This window comes from Globicephala melas, chromosome X (genome assembly GCF_963455315.2).
Source record: "Globicephala melas chromosome X, mGloMel1.2, whole genome shotgun sequence".
In the NCBI taxonomy this organism is placed as follows: Eukaryota; Metazoa; Chordata; class Mammalia; order Artiodactyla; family Delphinidae; genus Globicephala; species Globicephala melas.
In genome coordinates, this window is record NC_083335.1 from 67870589 (window position 1) to 67891905 (window position 21317).

The 21317-nt window shown below is 54.2% G+C and overlaps 2 protein-coding genes across 2 annotated transcripts; both read right to left on the minus strand.

Moving 5' to 3' along the window:
* Positions 1–611: 611 nt before the first annotated feature.
* On the minus strand, positions 612–6400 carry LOC132594465 (uncharacterized protein CXorf49 homolog). The gene is made up of 5 exons (XM_060292037.1): positions 6376–6400; positions 4205–4572; positions 3014–3997; positions 2169–2325; positions 612–652 (listed from the first exon to the last, which is right to left on the minus strand). The coding sequence occupies exons 1-5, from the start codon at positions 6398–6400 to the stop codon at positions 612–614; spliced, it is 1575 nt and encodes a 524-aa protein (XP_060148020.1).
* An 8906-nt stretch (positions 6401–15306) lies between these two features.
* LOC132594466 (uncharacterized protein CXorf49 homolog) lies at positions 15307–21089 on the minus strand. Its single transcript, XM_060292038.1, has 7 exons — positions 21065–21089; positions 18894–19261; positions 17703–18686; positions 16864–17020; positions 16258–16334; positions 15927–15972; positions 15307–15347 (listed from the first exon to the last, which is right to left on the minus strand). The coding sequence occupies exons 1-7, from the start codon at positions 21087–21089 to the stop codon at positions 15307–15309; spliced, it is 1698 nt and encodes a 565-aa protein (XP_060148021.1).
* Between the last annotated feature and the right edge of the window lie 228 nt (positions 21090–21317).

Genomic DNA, 21317 nt, shown 5'->3' on the forward strand with positions numbered 1-21317 from the left:
GGGGTCATGAGTTCCTGCTGATGGGAAGGGTGAATGGCAGAGATGAATGGGAACCGCCAGACCCCAGAGGAGGAGGGGCGTTTGGAGAGAGCTAGAAGAGGGCCTTCGGGGGAAAGGGAGGACGTGCCAATGTGGCCAGGCAGAGCACACACAGGACCCAGACCTGGGACACTCCGCTGGCTTGACTGCAGGGATGGTAGCAGAGGCTGGCCCAGAGTCCCCACCACAGGATGCCACAGATACCGTTCTGGAAAATGCTCTGACGTAGAGCAGCGCCCCGCCCCGGCCCCCTACCCCGACCCCGACCCTTACCCCTCCAGAGAGAAGGCAGAACACAGAATATGAGAGGTACTTTAATTGGAAACTGCTGTGAAACTGGGGCGGGGCGGGGGCAAAACAGGGGCGAGAGGAAGCCCTAGCTGAGGCAGAACAGGAGGGAACGAGCTTGGCCACAGCTCCAGGGCCCCAAACAGCTGCTCCTCTTGCAGGAAGACGCTGGGCTCAACCTGTGAAACAGCAGAGTCAGGGAAGAGCCTCAAGCCAGGGCCAGCCCCCAGCCCTGCTCAACAGCCAGGACTGTGGGAAGGGGTACGGTGTGTGTAACACTCACTTCAAAGGGTCTGCAACTTGTCAGCCAGGTACTGTATGGCGGCTGCAACAGGGACAGGCATTAGCAGGCGCTCCAGACAGAGGGATACAGAAGCCCGTCCCCCTATCCCCGTGAGGAACCGCCTAGCCCTGATACCTGAAACCCCTCCAGACCCGATGCAAAGAGCTCTGGGCCTGATCACTCCCCACCACCCAAATTGAATGTGGAACTGGTTCCTAAAGGGAAACAAAATGTGCCAGCAGCTCTCATGCTGTGGGCCGTGCCACAACCACTCAGAACTTGTCACACACACAAACAATCCAACAAGAACCTTAGAAGCCACACCAAGCAGCAGTTCAAGGGAAAAATCAACGAGGCATCTCTAAAAGTCCTATCAGAAGGACATTCCCTAGGACTGGTCTGGTTGTCAAAGTGTGCATGCAGTCCAGACAGTACTTTGCTATTTGTACACATGCCCAGTTGTACATGCACAGCCAGCTCCAGGGCCAGGCCTGAGAGGTTCTCCTCCCCAAAGGGATGATCGTCCCTCCCAGGCCCACCGCACCTGCAGCCCACCCCCACCCCAGGTGCCCACCCGGGTTCTTCACTAAGACACCGCTCTCCGGCCCTGGTTCCTCATACCAAGTTGCTCCTTAAGTTCGTCTACTTCTCTCTTTAGCTCGAGACACTAGGCCAGCAGACAGAGGAGGAAGAGAAATGATTAGTATACTCTGGCCTCCTCTCTCCTCCACCTTCTCCTCTCCCCTCCACCTTCTCCTCTCCCCCGGGCCCTCCACCCCAAAGCCAGGTGGTCAGACTGGCAAGGGCTCCTCAGTGGAAAGGAGGTGGGCTCCCTCCGTGGGGTACGTGATGGGGGCAGGGGAGGGGGAGCCCACACATGTCAGCTGAACTTGGACCCAGATCCCACCCTCGAGTTTGGGCCTGCATTTCCAGGATGCAGAGGAAGCATTACCCAAGGACAGCAGGGCGTTCCCAGTGGCTGCTGCTGCGTTTCCGGTCTTGGGGGATGGTCAAGTGGCCCCTGGTCACCTGAGAGGGAAAGGACACACAATCCAGCTTCCCAGGCTCCCAGTGAGGTGGAAAGGGCCAAGCGGGCTCTAAAGTGAGGTGAGGCAGCACCATCTTCTGCTGGCAACCAGCCGCCCCTGCTCTGCCCAGCAGCCGGAACCTTGTCTCTGGGCCTGCTTCCCCTGTTCCCCGGGGGCAGCCATTTCGCCATTGTGGTCCCCAAACAATGTGGCTCTGGATTCGACCCTCCCAGAGCTGCAGCCACAGCCAGCACGTGGGAGAGCAATGTGGCCGAACAGGACATAACAGAAAAGGCTGTTCCCCTGCAAGTCTACACTCGGAGCAGCTGTTTGCGGCACTGCCACCGATCACCCCGGCCGCACAAACCCCACTCAGAGGATGATGTGGCTCAAGGACAGCCCTCTCAGCACCCCATCTCCTGTGGGAGAAGCTGCCTGGGAGCAAGGCTGTGCCCCCGGCAGAGACAGAGGCAGACGTTTCTGTCCTCAACCCCTCTTCCCTCCCCTCATATCAAACCCACGATACTCACCTGAGGGGGCAGGCCCCCTGGGCATGACTTCTCCCTGGTTCAGGGCCAAGGGTTCTGAGTTTCCTGGATCTTGGGGGCCTCTGGTGTTGACGTCGCCACTGCTGGCTTTTCTACGATGCATGCGCAGACAAGATGTCCCTGGCCTGTGAGTTAGCAGCTGAAACAAAAATTTCTCACCGATTTGGACTAAGGAAGTGTGTGTGTGTGTGTGTGTGTGTGAGAGAGAGAGAGAGAGAGAGAGAGAGAGAGAGAGAGAGAGACAGAGACAGAGACAGAGAGAGAGACAGAGAGAGAGAGAGAGACAGAGAGAGAGAGTTGTGTGATTCGGGCCAGGGTGAGGCAGGGAATTGGGAAGGGAATTGAAAGGCTGACCTCAGCACTTTCTCCCTCAGTCAGCCCCAGGCCAGCAGGCAGAGCTGATCTAGGCACAACAGTGGGACACTGAGAAAGCCCAGGCCCCCTGCAAGGAAGGTCTGGGGAACAGCTAGGAAGGAGGATTCAGGAAGCTGGTGAGTCTAAATACTGAGGCTTTCCAGGGAAGCTTTTAAGGGATCCCCCGACCCAATTCAGCTACCAGTCCTCCCTTCCATCCCAGCCCAAGTCTCTCAGAGGAGGTTGGAAAGAGGCCAAGGGTGGAGAACCGGGCCCAGGACACCCGAAGTGCTACCTTAATGTTTGTCCCTAGGAAAAGGAGCCCGATCTGGCATCGTAATGACCCAGTGACCGAGGGGCACCCAATGCTAACCTCTGAGGGGTGGACAGAGGCAGCATGGGTGAAGACGTGTGCCCTGGGTGCTGTGGGGGGGGGGAAGAGTGGGGAGAGAGGAGGAGCATGGCCTACTCACTTGGCCCTTTGGGGCTGGGTCTCTATTTGGGTCCTTATCTTCTCCCGCCACCGCCTCAGACTCCCTTGCCCACCTGACCACGGATTTCTTCCCAGCGCCACTGTGCTTGGACTGTTTGGTTCCCGAAAGGACCAAGGTATAACTCTTGGGTCTCCCAGGCAGCGGAATACCAGAGACTGGGGGGAAGGTGGCCGGTTCCACGGGAGTTGCCGAGATTCGCTGCCCCCGGGAACGGAAGGTTCCCCCCAGGGCAAGTTTGGATGCTTCCCCGACGGATTTCTTCTCCTGGGCTCCGTTCTTCCTAGGAGTGACCTGCGGCAGGCCACCTGCAGCAGCAGCAGAAACAGAAGCAGCAGCAGCAGCAGCAGCAGCAGCAGCTCCCGGGTAGCTGGGCTTGCTGCCCCCCTTGCCCCACAGCACGCTCTGCATTTTCTTAGGGGAAGAGATGCCCTGCTCTCCCACGCCCTGCCTTTCCACAACCGAAGAGAGTCCTCGCGGAGCCGAGGACAGGGAAGAGCCTGTCACGTGACGGTAATTCTCCCTGACTTGGAACTTCGAGTGTCTGGGAGTGTCCCCGGGATCCTCGGGTCTGCTGGGCTTGGCCTGGCCTCCTCCTCTGCGGTAAGTGCTCACCGTCATCAGCTGTGTCTCACTGAATTCATCTGAGGACTCGGAGTCGGACAGCAGCCAGGCCAGGCCTTCCGCGGAGCGCCGCTGGCGATCCGCAGCCACGTTCAACCTACGCTTAGTGCCTCTCTTAGGGTTCCCCAAGGCCCGGCCCGCTTCAGGCCCACCGAGGTGGAGAGGGCCGGCTGGAGCCGTCGGCGCCTCCCCACAGCTCTGGCCGGGCGCTCCTCGACCGCCGGGACCCGCCTCGAGGCGCAGTGTCCACACGGTGGACTCTTTGAAGGTGGTGGAGCTCTCCGGGGACGGGTACCTGCGGACGCCCAGCACGTCCTGGTCGGTCAGCTGCTGCAGGTTGGCCTCCTTGGCCGCCTCAGACTCGTCGATCAGGTCCAGGAGGTCCCTCGTGTGCTCCTCTGGGGAGCCAGGTCGGCCTTCGCGGCCCCACAGCACCGGCCCTCGCGCTTCCAGCATCTCCCGCTCAGACTGGAAGCCCTCGGGGTCCGGGTATCTGCGGACGCCCAGCACGTCCTGGTCGGTCAGCTGCTGCAGGTTGGCCTCCTTGGCCGCCTCAGACTCGTCGATCAGGTCCAGGAGGTCCCTCGTGTGCTCATCTGGAGAGCCAGGTCCGCCTTCGCGGCCCCACAGCACAGGCCCTCGCGCTTCCAGCATCTCCCGCTTCGACTGGAAGCCCTCGGGGTCCGGGAAGCCGCCTCCGCCCTTGCCGCTCCGCGGCTCCCCAGACTCGGGGCCTGGGTCGGGCCCCGGCGGGACTGCGGGGCCGGCTATGCGGACGCCGGCCCGCTCCCTGACCTTTGGGCGGACACGCCTTCCCCACACATACACCTCATCCGGGGAGCTCATGTCGCGACCCGGGCGGCCCCGGAACCGGGGCGACGGTCGATGGCCCGAGTCGCGGTCGCGGTCACGGCGGGCTAGGCGGGCGGCGCTCAGAAGGGAGCGTCAACCACCTCACGCACCGCACGAGCTCGCCTCAAAAGAAAGGACGCGCCACTTTCAGCGCGCCTCTCACGCCCGCGCCGCAGCCTCCTCATTGGTCCTGCCCCCGCCAACCAGCGGGCGCCTTGTTCGCCCGCCCCCGTCGAGACCTAACCAATGGGGCCGAGGGCCTCTGGTTTGCTCGCAAGCCCGTGGGCGGTCTGGGCAGTTGGCTGGTGAAGGAGATGGTGGGAGTGCCTCCCTCTGTCAAGCCTCTGGGCCCGCCTCCTCCTGTCCCGCCTCCCCTTTCTGGTTAGAGTCACAGCTCTGAGCCTCCGTTTCCCATCTATACAGGGGGTCGAGGGCGTCGGGGAGTGAGGGCGCCGGGCTCCAGGGGTGGTGAGGATGAAACGTCAAGATGGAGGCGCTGGATGCCTAGCACGCGCCGAAAGCATTTGCCAGCCTCCCTTGCACCGCAAGCCTTAAGACCCAACAGGAGAATGGGCACAGGAGTCCCGCAGTCAGTGATCAGGGGTCGGCCAGAGAGCAAAGGGATCGTATTTTCGTTCTGTAAGGTCTCTGTCTCAACTGCTCCATCAAATGTGGCTCAGCAGACGTTCCTGGCAGGCGGGTGTGGCGGATAGACTTGGGGTTGGCCTCGCTCCATCAGCCCTTCCCCCTCTCTGAGGCAAATTCAAAGAAGAGGAAATCGCAGTGGCCAGTTACACCCCAAAAGGTGCTCCCCACCGCTGATCCTGGAGATGTGAACTAAAACCACGAATCGGGTTTCACACACTAGGTTGACAACCTTCAAAGAGCTTAACCATTCCGAGGGTGGGAGAGGTTAGGAGCGAACCCCTGTGGCGGTGGTGCAAGAGACGCATTTGGGAGGTAATTTGGCAGAATCCATTGAAAGCAACTTAGTGCCGGCACGCACTCTGTGCCTGGCACTCTTCTAAGCGCTGGGCATAAATAATAATGCATCCGCGTGACACGCCTTTAACTATAGTACCAACTATTACTGGCCTCTTCCCGGTGAGGAAACAGGCACTGAGAGGTTCGGCCACTGGCCCAAGGTCATTCGGCTCGTGGGGATCAGCGGCAGGATTGAAACCAATCTATCTGACTCCAGAGTCCTTGCTTTTAGCCCAAGATCTGTAAAAGGAAGGAAGAAGGAATCTATTTCCTCTATGCTCCTGCAAGTCCGCTGCCTGGTACTTCTTCCGGAGACACGCTGGTACCTGTAGTGTACAAGAACACATGCACAAGGGTGTTGGTGATGGGAAAAACTGGGAACGCTCCAAATTCCCGTCAGTAAGGAAACGGATGAATGCAACGTGGCTTAGCATCCAGTAGCATAAAGCGTGGCAGTCCAACGGAATGCATCAGGCCATTCTCACAGCTTTCAAAAGCATTCGCCTGACTTCCAACTGCAAGTTGCAGAACGATGGCTTTGGATTCACGTTTGTAAGTTAAATCACTTGCGTGCGTGGGCACACGCACACACACCAGTCAATCCTATGTAATATATGAGAATTCATTTAAGTATATGTACAAGTATGTTTTAAAGTTTTGAAGGACGCACAACCAAGGCCTACCAGTTGTGATGGCGGTGGGTGTGGATAGCCAGGTGTCTCTCAATTTTTCTTGGAGCTGTCACTTCTCAGCTCCCCTGAGCTGAGCAGTACTGATGTCTGGGGAGTGGTGCCTCCCTTGGTTTCTATACGGCCCATGGGTGTTAGAATTTCCCGTGTCTGCCACCCCACTCCTACTCTGACACCGCTCCATTCCTCCCATACCTTCCTTCTGCTCCTTCCCGTTCATACTCCTCTGTCTTCAGTCACCTCTCTCTCCTGCAACCTGCTCTGGCTGACCTCCTGGAGAGTCCTGGGGTGTCTGAACCCCTCTTGCCTGTGGAACTCAAAGGCCCAGTTTTCTGGGTCTGCACCTGAGAAGCTGGCCGTGCTGGAGAAGTTTCAGAGCAGGGGAGATTGGGTGCACTGTAAATCTGCAATCCTCCTCCTCGAGCCTGCCCCCGATGGTGCCTGCCCGTTTGTGGATACCGCCCTCTTCCACTTCTCCCAGTGACTTTTTAAGTCGTGGTGTGCTATTTCAAATATGTTAAAATGGATAAGGAAGGATATAGCAAAATCTCCTGCATCCACCAGCACCCTAGGAAACATTACCAGTGGATTCAGTGGAAGCCTCCGTCTTCCCTCTCACCATTTCCATTCCCTTCCTCCCTCCCCCAGAGAGAGACTCCCAGAACTTCTTCTCACCTTCTCCACTCTCTTCGTCCCTGTGGCTCTCCTACCTCCTCTTCCCCTGCATCCCATACGTCTCCAATGATGTCACTAATCTCTGCTTTAGCCCCCTATGCTCACCAGGATCCAATACTGCTTTTGACTTACTCTCTTGGCCTGGGGTGGGAGCCAGTGTCAGAGGTTCCTCTTGGCTTTCCCCACCGGGATAGCTCTTACCCCACAGAGCAGTGACCCAATGTGGAAGTCATTGCTCCAACTGCCAAGTGCATCACTTATCATTATCAGCTTGGGGAGTGGAGAAATGACTGCTATTTTGGTCCAGGGACCCATTCAGCTCACTGTGAACCGGTCTCTATTCCCAACTCCTTTTAATGTCAGGGCCTCATAAGCCCCATTCTAATGGGGCCCCATCATGACACTTTGGGCCTCCTGGATCAATGTCAGCTCAGATCCTGTGTCCAGTAGTAGTAGAAGTGTCTGGGTCTTTTTCTAGCCTCCGGGTACAGTCACCTGAGAACCGGCAGTCATTCTCTTTAGGGACGGTCATAACCCACTGCCTTGTTTCTGGATCCTTCCTCCTCAGGACTCATCCACCTCTTCAGTGGGGCCAGTCTCTGAATTGGCTCAGGACCAGGAACTGAGCAGGAGACTGTGGCTTTTTAGCGGGATGATGGCCCTCCTTCTCTTGCATTCTTGCCTTTTGCTGGCTGTCGTTGCCCCTAGGGAGCCATGCTGTCTGAGCCATCTTCTCAGCTTTCTGCCGGTCAAGCAGGCACTCTTGACTGCCCCTCTGAGCTTGCTGGTCGTTACTGGAAATGTGGTCTGCTGGCATCTCTTGGTTAAGAGCTGCCCTCTGCCCTCTATTATGTCAGAATTCGTTGGCTCCCATGGGTGGTAATGAGCCCAGGTCGGGACCACTTTCCTTCCATCATTGGCATTGGCCTCCAGAGGGGAGCAACCACCAAACTTCTAGTGATGCTGGGGCCCCTCTCACCAGAACACTCCTGATGGCTTTGGTGAGTGATGTGTCCTCTCAGCCCTACAGTGGGACATAACCATGAGGCCATGTGACTGGCCTCACCTTTTCTGTCCGTTCTAGCATGTCTGCATCACTCAACCTTTTTGTTCCTTCCTCTGCCATCTGCCAATCCAAGGCAGGCATTTCCACTTCTCTCCTTATGGGCCATCACTTTCTCAAAGTTTCAAAGGGCCAGTCTGGCAGTGAATTTCCTCCACCTCCTGGAGTCCTTGCCCGTGTGTTAAATCCCATGGCATGAGAAAGCGCCTCCGCTCAGCAAAACTTGCTTATCCACTCTTATATTCCTGTCCACTTGATCCAGCACCCTCAAAATCCAATCCCAGGGATATTGCCCTGCTGCTGCCAGTACAGGCTTGTTATTTCTTGGTGTATAATTTCTTTTTCCCCTTATCAGGCTCGGCATATCCCAGTGAGTTTATGGAGAAGAGATGAGGGTTTCCCTGGGAGAGGCGTCTGTCACTTTGTGGGGGAGCAGACTCTGTAGCATCTACCAGCACAGGGCATGTGTTAGCTCTTGCTAGGGAAGGAAGGGCCACCCTGCAAGCTTTGAGGCCTCAGGACGTTTGGATCTGATAAGCCAACGTTTGGAGACATCCATGCCAATATACCCGGCCTACATTTCAGAGTCTGAAGTTTTTCCAAAAAGGGCCCTGACCTTCCCATAACAGGCCTGTGTTTGTCAAGGATGTATACATCTCTGGAGTTCTGCACTTACTGTTATCGCATAATCTGTGAGCTACTCAGCTGTCTCTGCAGGAGGCAAGGGCATTTTGTAAGCCACCAAGAAAACCCCATGAATCTTACACTTGGCCCTTAACTGTTTGGTAATGTCCCTTAGTTTCTCATTATGTCTTTGCAGGGCGCCAGTATAACAGTGATGAACAGCCGCCTCTGCCCTCCCTATAGACATAGTGCCCTCCCTACCATTCAAAGGCCTGAATCATCTCACAGGCCACAAGTAAGACCCTCCACTGGGATATTTTTCAAGGTACGTATGGATAAAACCTTAAGGAATCAGGAGGTAACCTTGTGCTAGAGATTATCCATGCCCCACATAACACTCAAAATGGTACGCTCTTTGTCATTTGGGCAGTGAGTGAGCTGGTCCATAAACCCCATCTTATAGCTAACTTCTCAGACCACTCCTGGTACCACTTTTGTTAGTTTGGGTCCTCCAAAAATACGGACACCAAGGCATGATTGGACATGAACGAACATGATGGGAGAATGGCATGTGAAGGATAAAGGAGAAGGAGCAGGAATGAGTCTTCTTCTTCAGGGTGCGATGCGGGTCTGACGTCTGTAAGAGAGACGTGGGGGAAAGGAGGGTCAGATAAGAAGAATCTCAGATGCAGTTTCGTTCTAACAGTAAACTTTAGTTCCGTTTAGTTTAGTTTGTTCAGGCTCATGTGGAGTCCCCACCCTACAGCTGCCATTTAGAGGAGTCCCTGTCCTGAAGCAGTATGCCCCTGCCATGCTCAGTCACTGGCTGGGAGCTACCCAGAGGATGTGGGATCTTGGCACAAACAATGGTGGTGCCAGAGAAGTGGCAGCTGGCACTTGCCAATCTACTATGTTCCCTGCAGTGGATCGGAGGGGCATGTTTCTATGGCCACCACAAGGAAGCAGAAGTCAAAGGTGACTAACATTTCCGTTTTGAGTGACTTTGTGGTGGGGAGCATAAGGACACAGGAAGTAAAGAAAGATTGGGAGGGAAATGATGGGATTTTGGATACATTAAGGTTGTGTTTCTTATAGGACATGCAGGTGGAATGCACTTAGAAATTTGGTTCTGGAACACCAGTGAGGGGTCAAAGCTAGAGAGAGATACAGACTTGGGAGCCATTCATTCCCTCAGTAAACTTTTATAGCAGTGTTTTTTCAAACGTCACCATAACCTTAGAAGTTCCTTGCATGGAAGCTCCAATTCCTTTCCCTTCACCCTCCTCAGAAGTAACCTCTATCCTTTGTCTTCAGCGTTCCCTTCCTTTTCTTTAGTTATTCTCTACATAGGTTCATATTCCTAACAACGTTGGTTTTGCTGCATCCTTTGGTCTTTATGTAAATGGAATCATTTGTGTTGTTTCTGACTTCTCCCGTGTGATACTGTGTAACTGAGATTCATCCCTGTTGTCGCATGTGGCAGGCACTTGTTCATTTTCATTGCTGTACACTGTTCCACCAAATGAATATACAGTAGACTCTCATTATCATGATAGTTATTTGCAGTCTATAAAGTTGCCATGAACACTGAATTAGGCAATCCTGAAACATTGCTCCTAAGGGAAATATAATTTCAAGTTCCTACCATCCGCTGGTCACAACATTTTCATCGACTGATCGCTGCGTAATCATGTTTCATGTGTGTTTCTGTTTAAAGGCACTCTATTTAATACAAATATTATTGATTCATTAACACTGACCTCACAGCCAACAGCATTATAAATCATGCCTGAACAAGGTTTATGTAACACACATATTTTCTTGAGTGCACGTCATAGTCATTTTGCACTCAAGGACACTAGACAGTACTTCAGCACTAAGCTTGGAGGCCATCTTTAATTATGAAATCACCAACAAAGAAGCACAAAAATGCAAACTATGTGGCACCAAATAAATCATGAAAAGGACACTTGCTTGCAGTATGAGACTGAAACCAGAAGGCAGGGCGTCACCTTGTTTGACCTCAGTTGGGAACATATTCCACCAACTCAAATTTTTCACAGCTCTCTCGAACGAGGAGGAAAGCACTCTGGTACTGATTTGTGGTTAAAAATGAATTTTAGCAAATAGGGGAATTTGCAAGTATGGAATCTACAAATAACAAGAATCAACTGTATCTCAACCTATGTATCCATTCTACTGTCAATGGGTAATTTGGGTTGTTTCCATTTGGGCAGATATTATTCATAGCGCTACTATAAACATTCTGGTGCATGTTTCCTGGTGCCCACGTACAAGAGCCTTCCAGGGCAGAGCTTTCCAACTTTTGGACCTGGGACTTTGAGGCCTTCATCTCCAGAGACAGCCAGACAGCAGCCCCTGGACCGCTTGGTTCTGGCCCTGAACAACTTTGTCATCTTACTCCTGTATGCCATACAATCATCATTTTCTGTGTGAGCCATAGAATCAAATGGCTGGGAAGCTGTGTTCCAGTGCTCATACTTAGGACTGAAATTGTCATCTCATAGGGAAAGAAGATTTCCAACATTACTAGATCATGCCAGAGTTTTTACAATGGGGTCATGCTAATTTCTACTCCTATCAACAGTGTTTAACTGTTCCACATCCTCATCAACATTTGATATTAACAAAGTACAAAATTGTTGTCAATCTTGTGATAGTGAAATGGTGTCTCATTGTAGATTTAATCTGCAATTTCTTGATTAGTAATAATATTAGTAATAATATTGAGCAGCTTTTCATATGCTTGGCCTTGGGGATTTTCTTGTCTATGAGGTGTTCATTTAGTGTCCTTTGCCCATTTTCCCCTTGGGTTGTTTGCATATTTATTTGTGGAAGTTCTTTATGTATTCTATACTTTAATTCTTTGATGATTTCGTGTTATGTAAATATCTTCTAGTTTTTAGCTTGCCTTCACTCTTTTTATCATACCTTTTAACGAACAAAAGCACTTCTTTTTAATTTTCAACAGCACTTTATTATGAAAAGTTCCATACAAGAAGATCACGGGACTTCCCTGGTGGCACAGTGGTTAAGAATCTGCCTGCCAATGTAGGGGACACGGGTTCGATCCCTGGTCCCAGAAGATCCCATATGCCACGGAGCAACTAAGCCTGTGCGGCACAGCTACTGGAGCCTGTGCTCTAGAGCTTGCGTGCCACAACTGCTGAAGCCTGCGTGCCTAGAGCCCATGCTCCACAACAAGAGAAGCCACTGCAATGAGAAGCCCGCGCACCACAACGAAGAGTAGCCCCTGCTCACTGCAACTAGAGAAAGCCGGCGCGCAGCCACAGAGGCCCAGCGCAGCCAAGTAAATAAATAAACTTTTAAAAGAAAGAAGAAGATCACAAGATGATCCGGGAAAGTTGAGGGGGTACTTGCTGATCATGGACCACCTTCGCTCTCACCTGATGACCTTGCTTCCCATTTCATTGAGAGTATACAGGCAATCAGAAACAAACTTCCCTCATTCATAAATAGTTTTCTCTATTTTGGATCATTCCTATCAGCATACAAGTATGTTGTCGTTTCTCCCAATTAAAGAAAACCTTCTTTTGATTCCAATTTCCCTTCAAGCGACACCATTTTTCTCTGCTCACCTTCACATAAAAACTCCTTAAGAGTCAGTGTATACTTGCTGTCTCAAATTCCTCTCTTGTCATTCACTCTTTCTCTCCTTTCCATTTAACAATTCTCTATTGAGGGCTGACAAGGTACTGTTCTAACACATGGTGCTACATCACTGAGAAAAACAGATGACGTTCCTTCCCTCAAGAGCTTACATTTCTGTCATAGGCCTATTGGCAATATTTTCTCAATCTTCAACTATGTCCATTCCTTTGTTGTTGGAAATCACTTTCCTGGACCCAGTTTCAATCTTTATCGGTTGCCTAGAGTGTTGCTCCTAGAACACTCCTTTACCAAACCCCTAAGTGGGATCTTCTGCTTCCTAGAACTAATGTCTTCATTGTTCTTGGTTTACCACAGTGTTTTGATGGGACTCATTCTCCAGGTACCATGGGTGATAATTTCTTTTAAGACTTTGCATGAACAAATATTACCTTTAATATTACCTTTAATTTCATGCTTATTTGATAGCTGATATATAATTTCAGGCTGAAAAGTTTTCTGACTTTCAATGTCACTTTTGAGAATGCTGGTACTATTTTGCATGCCATTATGATTCCCAAGCCTTTATGTATGACACATTTAATTTTTTTAGTTACATATATTTTGATTTATTACATAGTAAAATTAACTTTTTTGTTTTCAGTACCATGAGTTTTAACACGTGGACAGATTTGTGTAACTATCACCACAATCAGGATACAAAACAGTTCCATCAGCCCCAAAATCTCCCTCATTCTGCTGCTTTGTAGTCAAACCATCTCCCCCATCCCAAACCTCTGATAACTGGTGATCTGTTTCCCATCCCTATAGTTTTACCTTTTCCAGATATTATACAAACACAATCACACAGTATGTAACATTTTGAGACTGGCTTCTTTCATTTAGCATAATGCATTTGCGATTCATCCAAGTTGTTGCATGTATCAAGAGTTCCTTCCTTTGTATTGTTAAAGAATGTTTCATTTATAGATGTATGGTTTTATTCGTTCATCTGTTGAATAACATCTTGATTGCTTTCAGTTTGGGGTGACTATGAATAAGGTTTCTATGAACATTCTGTTAACATTCTATTAACATCCATAGTGTGCACTGGGAAGCGAGTTCCTGTGATGGCTGTCTCCAGCCTGTAGTTAGCTTCACTCTCTCCAGAGTGTCTGCAGGGACACATGACCTGGAATGACTGTCTCTACTGGTCAGAGGCAGGTCCAAGGTCTAAGCTAGCTCTGTTTCCTCGAAGTGCACACACACTCATTGGTAATGGCCTCAGCTCAGTGGGGAGCAGTGCCGGAGCAAGAGGGGCTAGAACATAAGCCTGGTACAGGCTGGGTGGGGCACTGGGTACATTCTAGGAATCCAGCCAGAGGCCTGGGCAGCAATCAAGCCCATCTTCTCCAGGGAGGGATTTGAGGCGAAGGATTAAGTCCCACGAACGTTCTTTTCTGACCCTGAGGTCTGTGACTGTCCCATCCCACCTGTGGTCTGTCCACCTGAGCTCATGCCATGGACTCTGGAAGGGAGTCAGGGTGAGAATATGGGGGAAGGGTGGACCCAAGTGCTCCCCATTGTCCAGGTGCAGTCACTCCTTACTTCCCATCCTCACTGCGCCCATCCTGCCCCTGTCCCGGGTAGCTCATGTTGGGTGGCCTCATATATGGGTCCCCTGATTCTAAGATGAGCTACTCTGAGGAGCCACCCTTCCCAATCTCATTCCATCCACACCCACAGTAGTTGTCAGACATCATAGGATCACAGAGTAGGATCGAGAGCCACCTCCAGCGAATCCAACAGTTCGAGCATCCCGACAGCCTGTCGTGGGGGTTGGTGACTTCTGCATCATCCCCCTCCTATGTTTTGGGAATTTAAGGACAACCCTTGAACAAAACAGATCCGACCCTTGCTTTTGCTCATTCAATGCCTTACAGAACCTGGACCAGCCTCTACTCCCTTTACTCCCTGAATCACATCTTTCTCCCTCAAGGGAGATTACCCCTGATTACATTTATTCACACACAGGGACACACCGTCACCAACCTTGAATGGCCAATCTACCATCATACCCCCTTTTGTGTAGTAAAACACCGGTCTTTCGGGAAGGGTGTCAGGCACAACCACCCTTGCCTCACTCAAACACAAGTCTGTCCCTCTGAGTCTCAGGCTGGTACAGCCCTGGGTCCTGGCTGAGGGAAGGAAGTGCTCCCCAACCTCGAGTGAGGGGGAAATCGAACATGGAGTTCAGACTCAATCTCATGTGTCCTAAAGAGGCAGTCTGGGAGATTGAGCTGGGACACGGAAATATCATTTCCAGGAAAATGTGTGTCATGGGGCTGGTGGAAGAGTATTTGACGGGGACCATGCAACAACACAGACCTACTAACCACACTAGCCATAGAACCTGATGGGCCAAATTCCACTCAAGGGTGTACAGACGACCCGGCTGGAGGAGGGTGGTCAGCTGGCTAGGGCAGGGAGGATGTGAATGCTTCCAGATTGGAGCTCTGGAAGGGGGTCATGAGTTCCTGCTGATGGGAAGGGTGAATGGCAGAGATGAATGGGAACCGCCAGACCCCAGAGGAGGAGGGGCGTTTGGAGAGAGCTAGAAGAGGGCCTTCGGGGGAAAGGGAGGACGTGCCAATGTGGCCAGGCAGAGCACACACAGGACCCAGACCTGGGACACTCCGCTGGCTTGACTGCAGGGATGGTAGCAGAGGCTGGCCCAGAGTCCCCACCACAGGATGCCACAGATACCGTTCTGGAAAATGCTCTGACGTAGAGCAGCGCCCCGCCCCGGCCCCCTACCCCGACCCCGACCCTTACCCCTCCAGAGAGAAGGCAGAACACAGAATATGAGAGGTACTTTAATTGGAAACTGCTGTGAAACTGGGGCGGGGCGGGGGCAAAACAGGGGCGAGAGGAAGCCCTAGCTGAGGCAGAACAGGAGGGAACGAGCTTGGCCACAGCTCCAGGGCCCCAAACAGCTGCTCCTCTTGCAGGAAGACGCTGGGCTCAACCTGTGAAACAGCAGAGTCAGGGAAGAGCCTCAAGCCAGGGCCAGCCCCCAGCCCTGCTCAACAGCCAGGACTGTGGGAAGGGGTACGGTGTGTGTAACACTCACTTCAAAGGGTCTGCAACTTGTCAGCCAGGTACTGTATGGCGGCTGCAACAGGGACAGGCATTAGCAGGCGCTCCAGACAGAGGGATACAGAAGCCCGTCCCCCTATCCCCGTGAGGAACCGCCTAGCCCTGATACCTGAAACCCCTCCAGACCCGATGCAAAGAGCTCTGGGCCTGATCACTCCCCACCACCCAAATTGAATGTGGAACTGGTTCCTAAAGGGAAACAAAATGTGCCAGCAGCTCTCATGCTGTGGGCCGTGCCACAACCACTCAGAACTTGTCACACACACAAACAATCCAACAAGAACCTTAGAAGCCACACCAAGCAGCAGTTCAAGGGAAAAATCAACGAGGCATCTCTAAAAGTCCTATCAGAAGGACATTCCCTAGGACTGGTCTGGTTGTCAAAGTGTGCATGCAGTCCAGACAGTACTTTGCTATTTGTACACATGCCCAGTTGTACATGCACAGCCAGCTCCAGGGCCAGGCCTGAGAGGTTCTCCTCCCCAAAGGGATGATCGTCCCTCCCAGGCCCACCGCACCTGCAGCCCACCCCCACCCCAGGTGCCCACCCGGGTTCTTCACTAAGACACCGCTCTCCGGCCCTGGTTCCTCATACCAAGTTGCTCCTTAAGTTCGTCTACTTCTCTCTTTAGCTCGAGACACTAGGCCAGCAGACAGAGGAGGAAGAGAAATGATTAGTATACTCTGGCCTCCTCTCTCCTCCACCTTCTCCTCTCCCCTCCACCTTCTCCTCTCCCCTGGGCCCTCCACCCCAAAGCCGGGTGGTCAGACTGGCAAGGGCTCCTCAGTGGAAAGGAGGTGGGCTCCCTCCGTGGGGTACGTGATGGGGGCAGGGGAGGGGGAGCCCACACATGTCAGCTGAACTTGGACCCAGATCCCACCCTCGAGTTTGGGCCTGCATTTCCAGGATGCAGAGGAAGCATTACCCAAGGACAGCAGGGCGTTCCCAGTGGCTGCTGCTGCGTTTCCGGTCTTGGGGGATGGTCAAGTGGCCCCTGGTCACCTGAGAGGGAAAGGACACACAATCCAGCTTCCCAGGCTCCCAGTGAGGTGGAAAGGGCCAAGCGGGCTCTAAAGTGAGGTGAGGCAGCACCATCTTCTGCTGGCAACCAGCCGCCCCTGCTCTGCCCAGCAGCCGGAACCTTGTCTCTGGGCCTGCTTCCCCTGTTCCCCGGGGGCAGCCATTTCGCCATTGTGGTCCCCAAACAATGTGGCTCTGGATTCGACCCTCCCAGAGCTGCAGCCACAGCCAGCACGTGGGAGAGCAATGTGGCCGAACAGGACATAACAGAAAAGGCTGTTCCCCTGCAAGTCTACACTCGGAGCAGCTGTTTGCGGCACTGCCACCGATCACCCCGGCCGCACAAACCCCACTCAGAGGATGATGTGGCTCAAGGACAGCCCTCTCAGCACCCCATCTCCTGTGGGAGAAGCTGCCTGGGAGCAAGGCTGTGCCCCCGGCAGAGACAGAGGCAGACGTTTCTGTCCTCAACCCCTCTTCCCTCCCCTCATATCAAACCCACGATACTCACCTGAGGGGGCAGGCCCCCTGGGCATGACTTCTCCCTGGTTCAGGGCCAAGGGTTCTGAGTTTCCTGGATCTTGGGGGCCTCTGGTGTTGACGTCGCCACTGCTGGCTTTTCTACGATGCATGCGCAGACAAGATGTCCCTGGCCTGTGAGTTAGCAGCTGAAACAAAAATTTCTCACCGATTTGGACTAAGGAAGTGTGTGTGTGTGTGTGTGTGAGAGAGAGAGAGAGAGAGAGAGAGAGAGAGAGAGAGAGACAGAGACAGAGACAGAGAGAGAGACAGAGAGAGAGAGAGAGACAGAGAGAGAGAGTTGTGTGATTCGGGCCAGGGTGAGGCAGGGAATTGGGAAGGGAATTGAAAGGCTGACCTCAGCACTTTCTCCCTCAGTCAGCCCCAGGCCAGCAGGCAGAGCTGATCTAGGCACAACAGTGGGACACTGAGAAAGCCCAGGCCCCCTGCAAGGAAGGTCTGGGGAACAGCTAGGAAGGAGGATTCAGGAAGCTGGTGAGTCTAAATACTGAGGCTTTCCAGGGAAGCTTTTAAGGGATCCCCCGACCCAATTCAGCTACCAGTCCTCCCTTCCATCCCAGCCCAAGTCTCTCAGAGGAGGTTGGAAAGAGGCCAAGGGTGGAGAACCGGGCCCAGGACACCCGAAGTGCTACCTTAATGTTTGTCCCTAGGAAAAGGAGCCCGATCTGGCATCGTAATGACCCAGTGACCGAGGGGCACCCAATGCTAACCTCTGAGGGGTGGACAGAGGCAGCATGGGTGAAGACGTGTGCCCTGGGTGCTGTGGGGGGGGGGAAGAGTGGGGAGAGAGGAGGAGCATGGCCTACTCACTTGGCCCTTTGGGGCTGGGTCTCTATTTGGGTCCTTATCTTCTCCCGCCACCGCCTCAGACTCCCTTGCCCACCTGACCACGGATTTCTTCCCAGCGCCACTGTGCTTGGACTGTTTGGTTCCCGAAAGGACCAAGGTATAACTCTTGGGTCTCCCAGGCAGCGGAATACCAGAGACTGGGGGGAAGGTGGCCGGTTCCACGGGAGTTGCCGAGATTCGCTGCCCCCGGGAACGGAAGGTTCCCCCCAGGGCAAGTTTGGATGCTTCCCCGACGGATTTCTTCTCCTGGGCTCCGTTCTTCCTAGGAGTGACCTGCGGCAGGCCACCTGCAGCAGCAGCAGAAACAGAAGCAGCAGCAGCAGCAGCAGCAGCAGCAGCTCCCGGGTAGCTGGGCTTGCTGCCCCCCTTGCCCCACAGCACGCTCTGCATTTTCTTAGGGGAAGAGATGCCCTGCTCTCCCACGCCCTGCCTTTCCACAACCGAAGAGAGTCCTCGCGGAGCCCAGGACAGGGAAGAGCCTGTCACGTGACGGTAATTCTCCCTGACTTGGAACTTCGAGTGTCTGGGAGTGTCCCCGGGATCCTCGGGTCTGCTGGGCTTGGCCTGGCCTCCTCCTCTGCGGTAAGTGCTCACCGTCATCAGCTGTGTCTCACTGAATTCATCTGAGGACTCGGAGTCGGACAGCAGCCAGGCCAGGCCTTCCGCGGAGCGCCGCTGGCGATCCGCAGCCACGTTCAACCTACGCTTAGTGCCTCTCTTAGGGTTCCCCAAGGCCCGGCCCGCTTCAGGCCCACCGAGGTGGAGAGGGCCGGCTGGAGCCGTCGGCGCCTCCCCACAGCTCTGGCCGGGCGCTCCTCGACCGCCGGGACCCGCCTCGAGGCGCAGTGTCCACACGGTGGACTCTTTGAAGGTGGTGGAGCTCTCCGGGGACGGGTACCTGCGGACGCCCAGCACGTCCTGGTCGGTCAGCTGCTGCAGGTTGGCCTCCTTGGCCGCCTCAGACTCGTCGATCAGGTCCAGGAGGTCCCTCGTGTGCTCCTCTGGGGAGCCAGGTCGGCCTTCGCGGCCCCACAGCACCGGCCCTCGCGCTTCCAGCATCTCCCGCTCAGACTGGAAGCCCTCGGGGTCCGGGTATCTGCGGACGCCCAGCACGTCCTGGTCGGTCAGCTGCTGCAGGTTGGCCTCCTTGGCCGCCTCAGACTCGTCGATCAGGTCCAGGAGGTCCCTCGTGTGCTCATCTGGGGAGCCAGGTCCGCCTTCGCGGCCCCACAGCACAGGCCCTCGCGCTTCCAGCATCTCCCGCTTCGACTGGAAGCCCTCGGGGTCCGGGAAGCCGCCTCCGCCCTTGCCGCTCCGCGGCTCCCCAGACTCCGGGCCTGGGTCGGGCCCCGGCGGGACTGCGGGGCCGGCTATGCGGACGCCGGCCCGCTCCCTGACCTTTGGGCGGACACGCCTTCCCCACACATACACCTCATCCGGGGAGCTCATGTCGCGACCCGGGCGGCCCCGGAACCGGGGCGACGGTCGATGGCCCGAGTCGCGGTCGCGGTCACGGCGGGCTAGGCGGGCGGCGCTCAGAAGGGAGCGTCAACCACCTCACGCACCGCACGAGCTCGCCTCAAAAGAAAGGACGCGCCACTTTCAGCGCGCCTCTCACGCCCGCGCCGCAGCCTCCTCATTGGTCCTGCCCCCGCCAACCAGCGGGCGCCTTGTTCGCCCGCCCCCGTCGAGACCTAACCAATGGGGCCGAGGGCCTCTGGTTTGCTCGCAAGCCCGTGGGCGGTCTGGGCAGTTGGCTGGTGAAGGAGATGGTGGGAGTGCCTCCCTCTGTCAAGCCTCTGGGCCCGCCTCCTCCTGTCCCGCCTCCCCTTTCTGGTTAGAGTCACAGCTCTGAGCCTCCGTTTCCCATCTATACAGGGGGTCGAGGGCGTCGGGGAGTGAGGGCGCCGGGCTCCAGGGGTGGTGAGGATGAAACGTCAAGATGGAGGCGCTGGATGCCTAGCACGCGCCGAAAGCATTTGCCAGCCTCCCTTGCACCGCAAGCCTTAAGACCCAACAGGAGAATGGGCACAGGAGTCCCGCAGTCAGTGATCAGGGGTCGGCCAGAGAGCAAAGGGATCGTATTTTCGTTCTGTAAGGTCTCTGTCTCAACTGCTCCATCAAATGTGGCTCAGCAGACGTTCCTGGCAGGCGGGTGTGGCGGATAGACTTGGGGTTGGCCTCGCTCCATCAGCCCTTCCCCCTCTCTGAGGCAAATTCAAAGAAGAGGAAATCGCAGTGGCCAGTTACACCCCAAAAGGTGCTCCCCACCGCTGATCCTGGAGATGTGAACTAAAACCACGAATCGGGTTTCACACACTAGGTTGACAACCTTCAAAGAGCTTAACCATTCCGAGGGTGGGAGAGGTTAGGAGCGAACCCCTGTGGCGGTGGTGCAAGAGACGCATTTGGGAGGTAATTTGGCAGAATCCATTGAAAGCAACTTAGTGCCGGCACGCACTCTGTGCCTGGCACTCTTCTAAGCGCTGGGCATAAATAATAATGCATCCGCGTGACACGCCTTTAACTATAGTACCAACTATTACTGGCCTCTTCCCGGTGAGGAAACAGGCACTGAGAGGTTCGGCCACTGGCCCAAGGTCATTCGGCTCGTGGGGATCAGCGGCAGGATTGAAACCAATCTATCTGACTCCAGAGTCCTTGCTTTTAGCCCAAGATCTGTAAAAGGAAGGAAGAAGGAATCTATTTCCTCTATGCTCCTGCAAGTCCGCTGCCTGGTACTTCTTCCGGAGACACGCTGGTACCTGTAGTGTACAAGAACACATGCACAAGGGTGTTGGTGATGGGAAAAACTGGGAACGCTCCAAATTCCCGTCAGTAAGGAAACGGATGAATGCAACGTGGCTTAGCATCCAGTAGCATAAAGCGTGGCAGTCCAACGGAATGCATCAGGCCATTCTCACAGCTTTCAAAAGCATTCGCCTGACTTCCAACTGCAAGTTGCAGAACGATGGCTTTGGATTCACGTTTGTAAGTTAAATCACTTGCGTGCGTGGGCACACGCACACACACCAGTCAATCCTATGTAATATATGAGAATTCATTTAAGTATATGTACAAGTATGTTTTAAAGTTTTGAAGGACGCACAACCAAGGCCTACCAGTTGTGATGGCGGTGGGTGTGGATAGCCAGGTGTCTCTCAATTTTTCTTGGAGCTGTCACTTCTCAGCTCCCCTGAGCTGAGCAGTACTGATGTCTGGGGAGTGGTGCCTCCCTTGGTTTCTATACGGCCCATGGGTGTTAGAATTTCCCGTGTCTGCCACCCCACTCCTACTCTGACACCGCTCCATTCCTCCCATACCTTCCTTCTGCTCCTTCCCGTTCATACTCCTCTGTCTTCAGTCACCTCTCTCTCCTGCAACCTGCTCTGGCTGACCTCCTGGAGAGTCCTGGGGTGTCTGAACCCCTCTTGCCTGTGGAACTCAAAGGCCCAGTTTTCTGGGTCTGCACCTGAGAAGCTGGCCGTGCTGGAGAAGTTTCAGAGCAGGGGAGATTGGGTGCACTGTAAATCTGCAATCCTCCTCCTCGAGCCTGCCCCCGATGGTGCCTGCCCG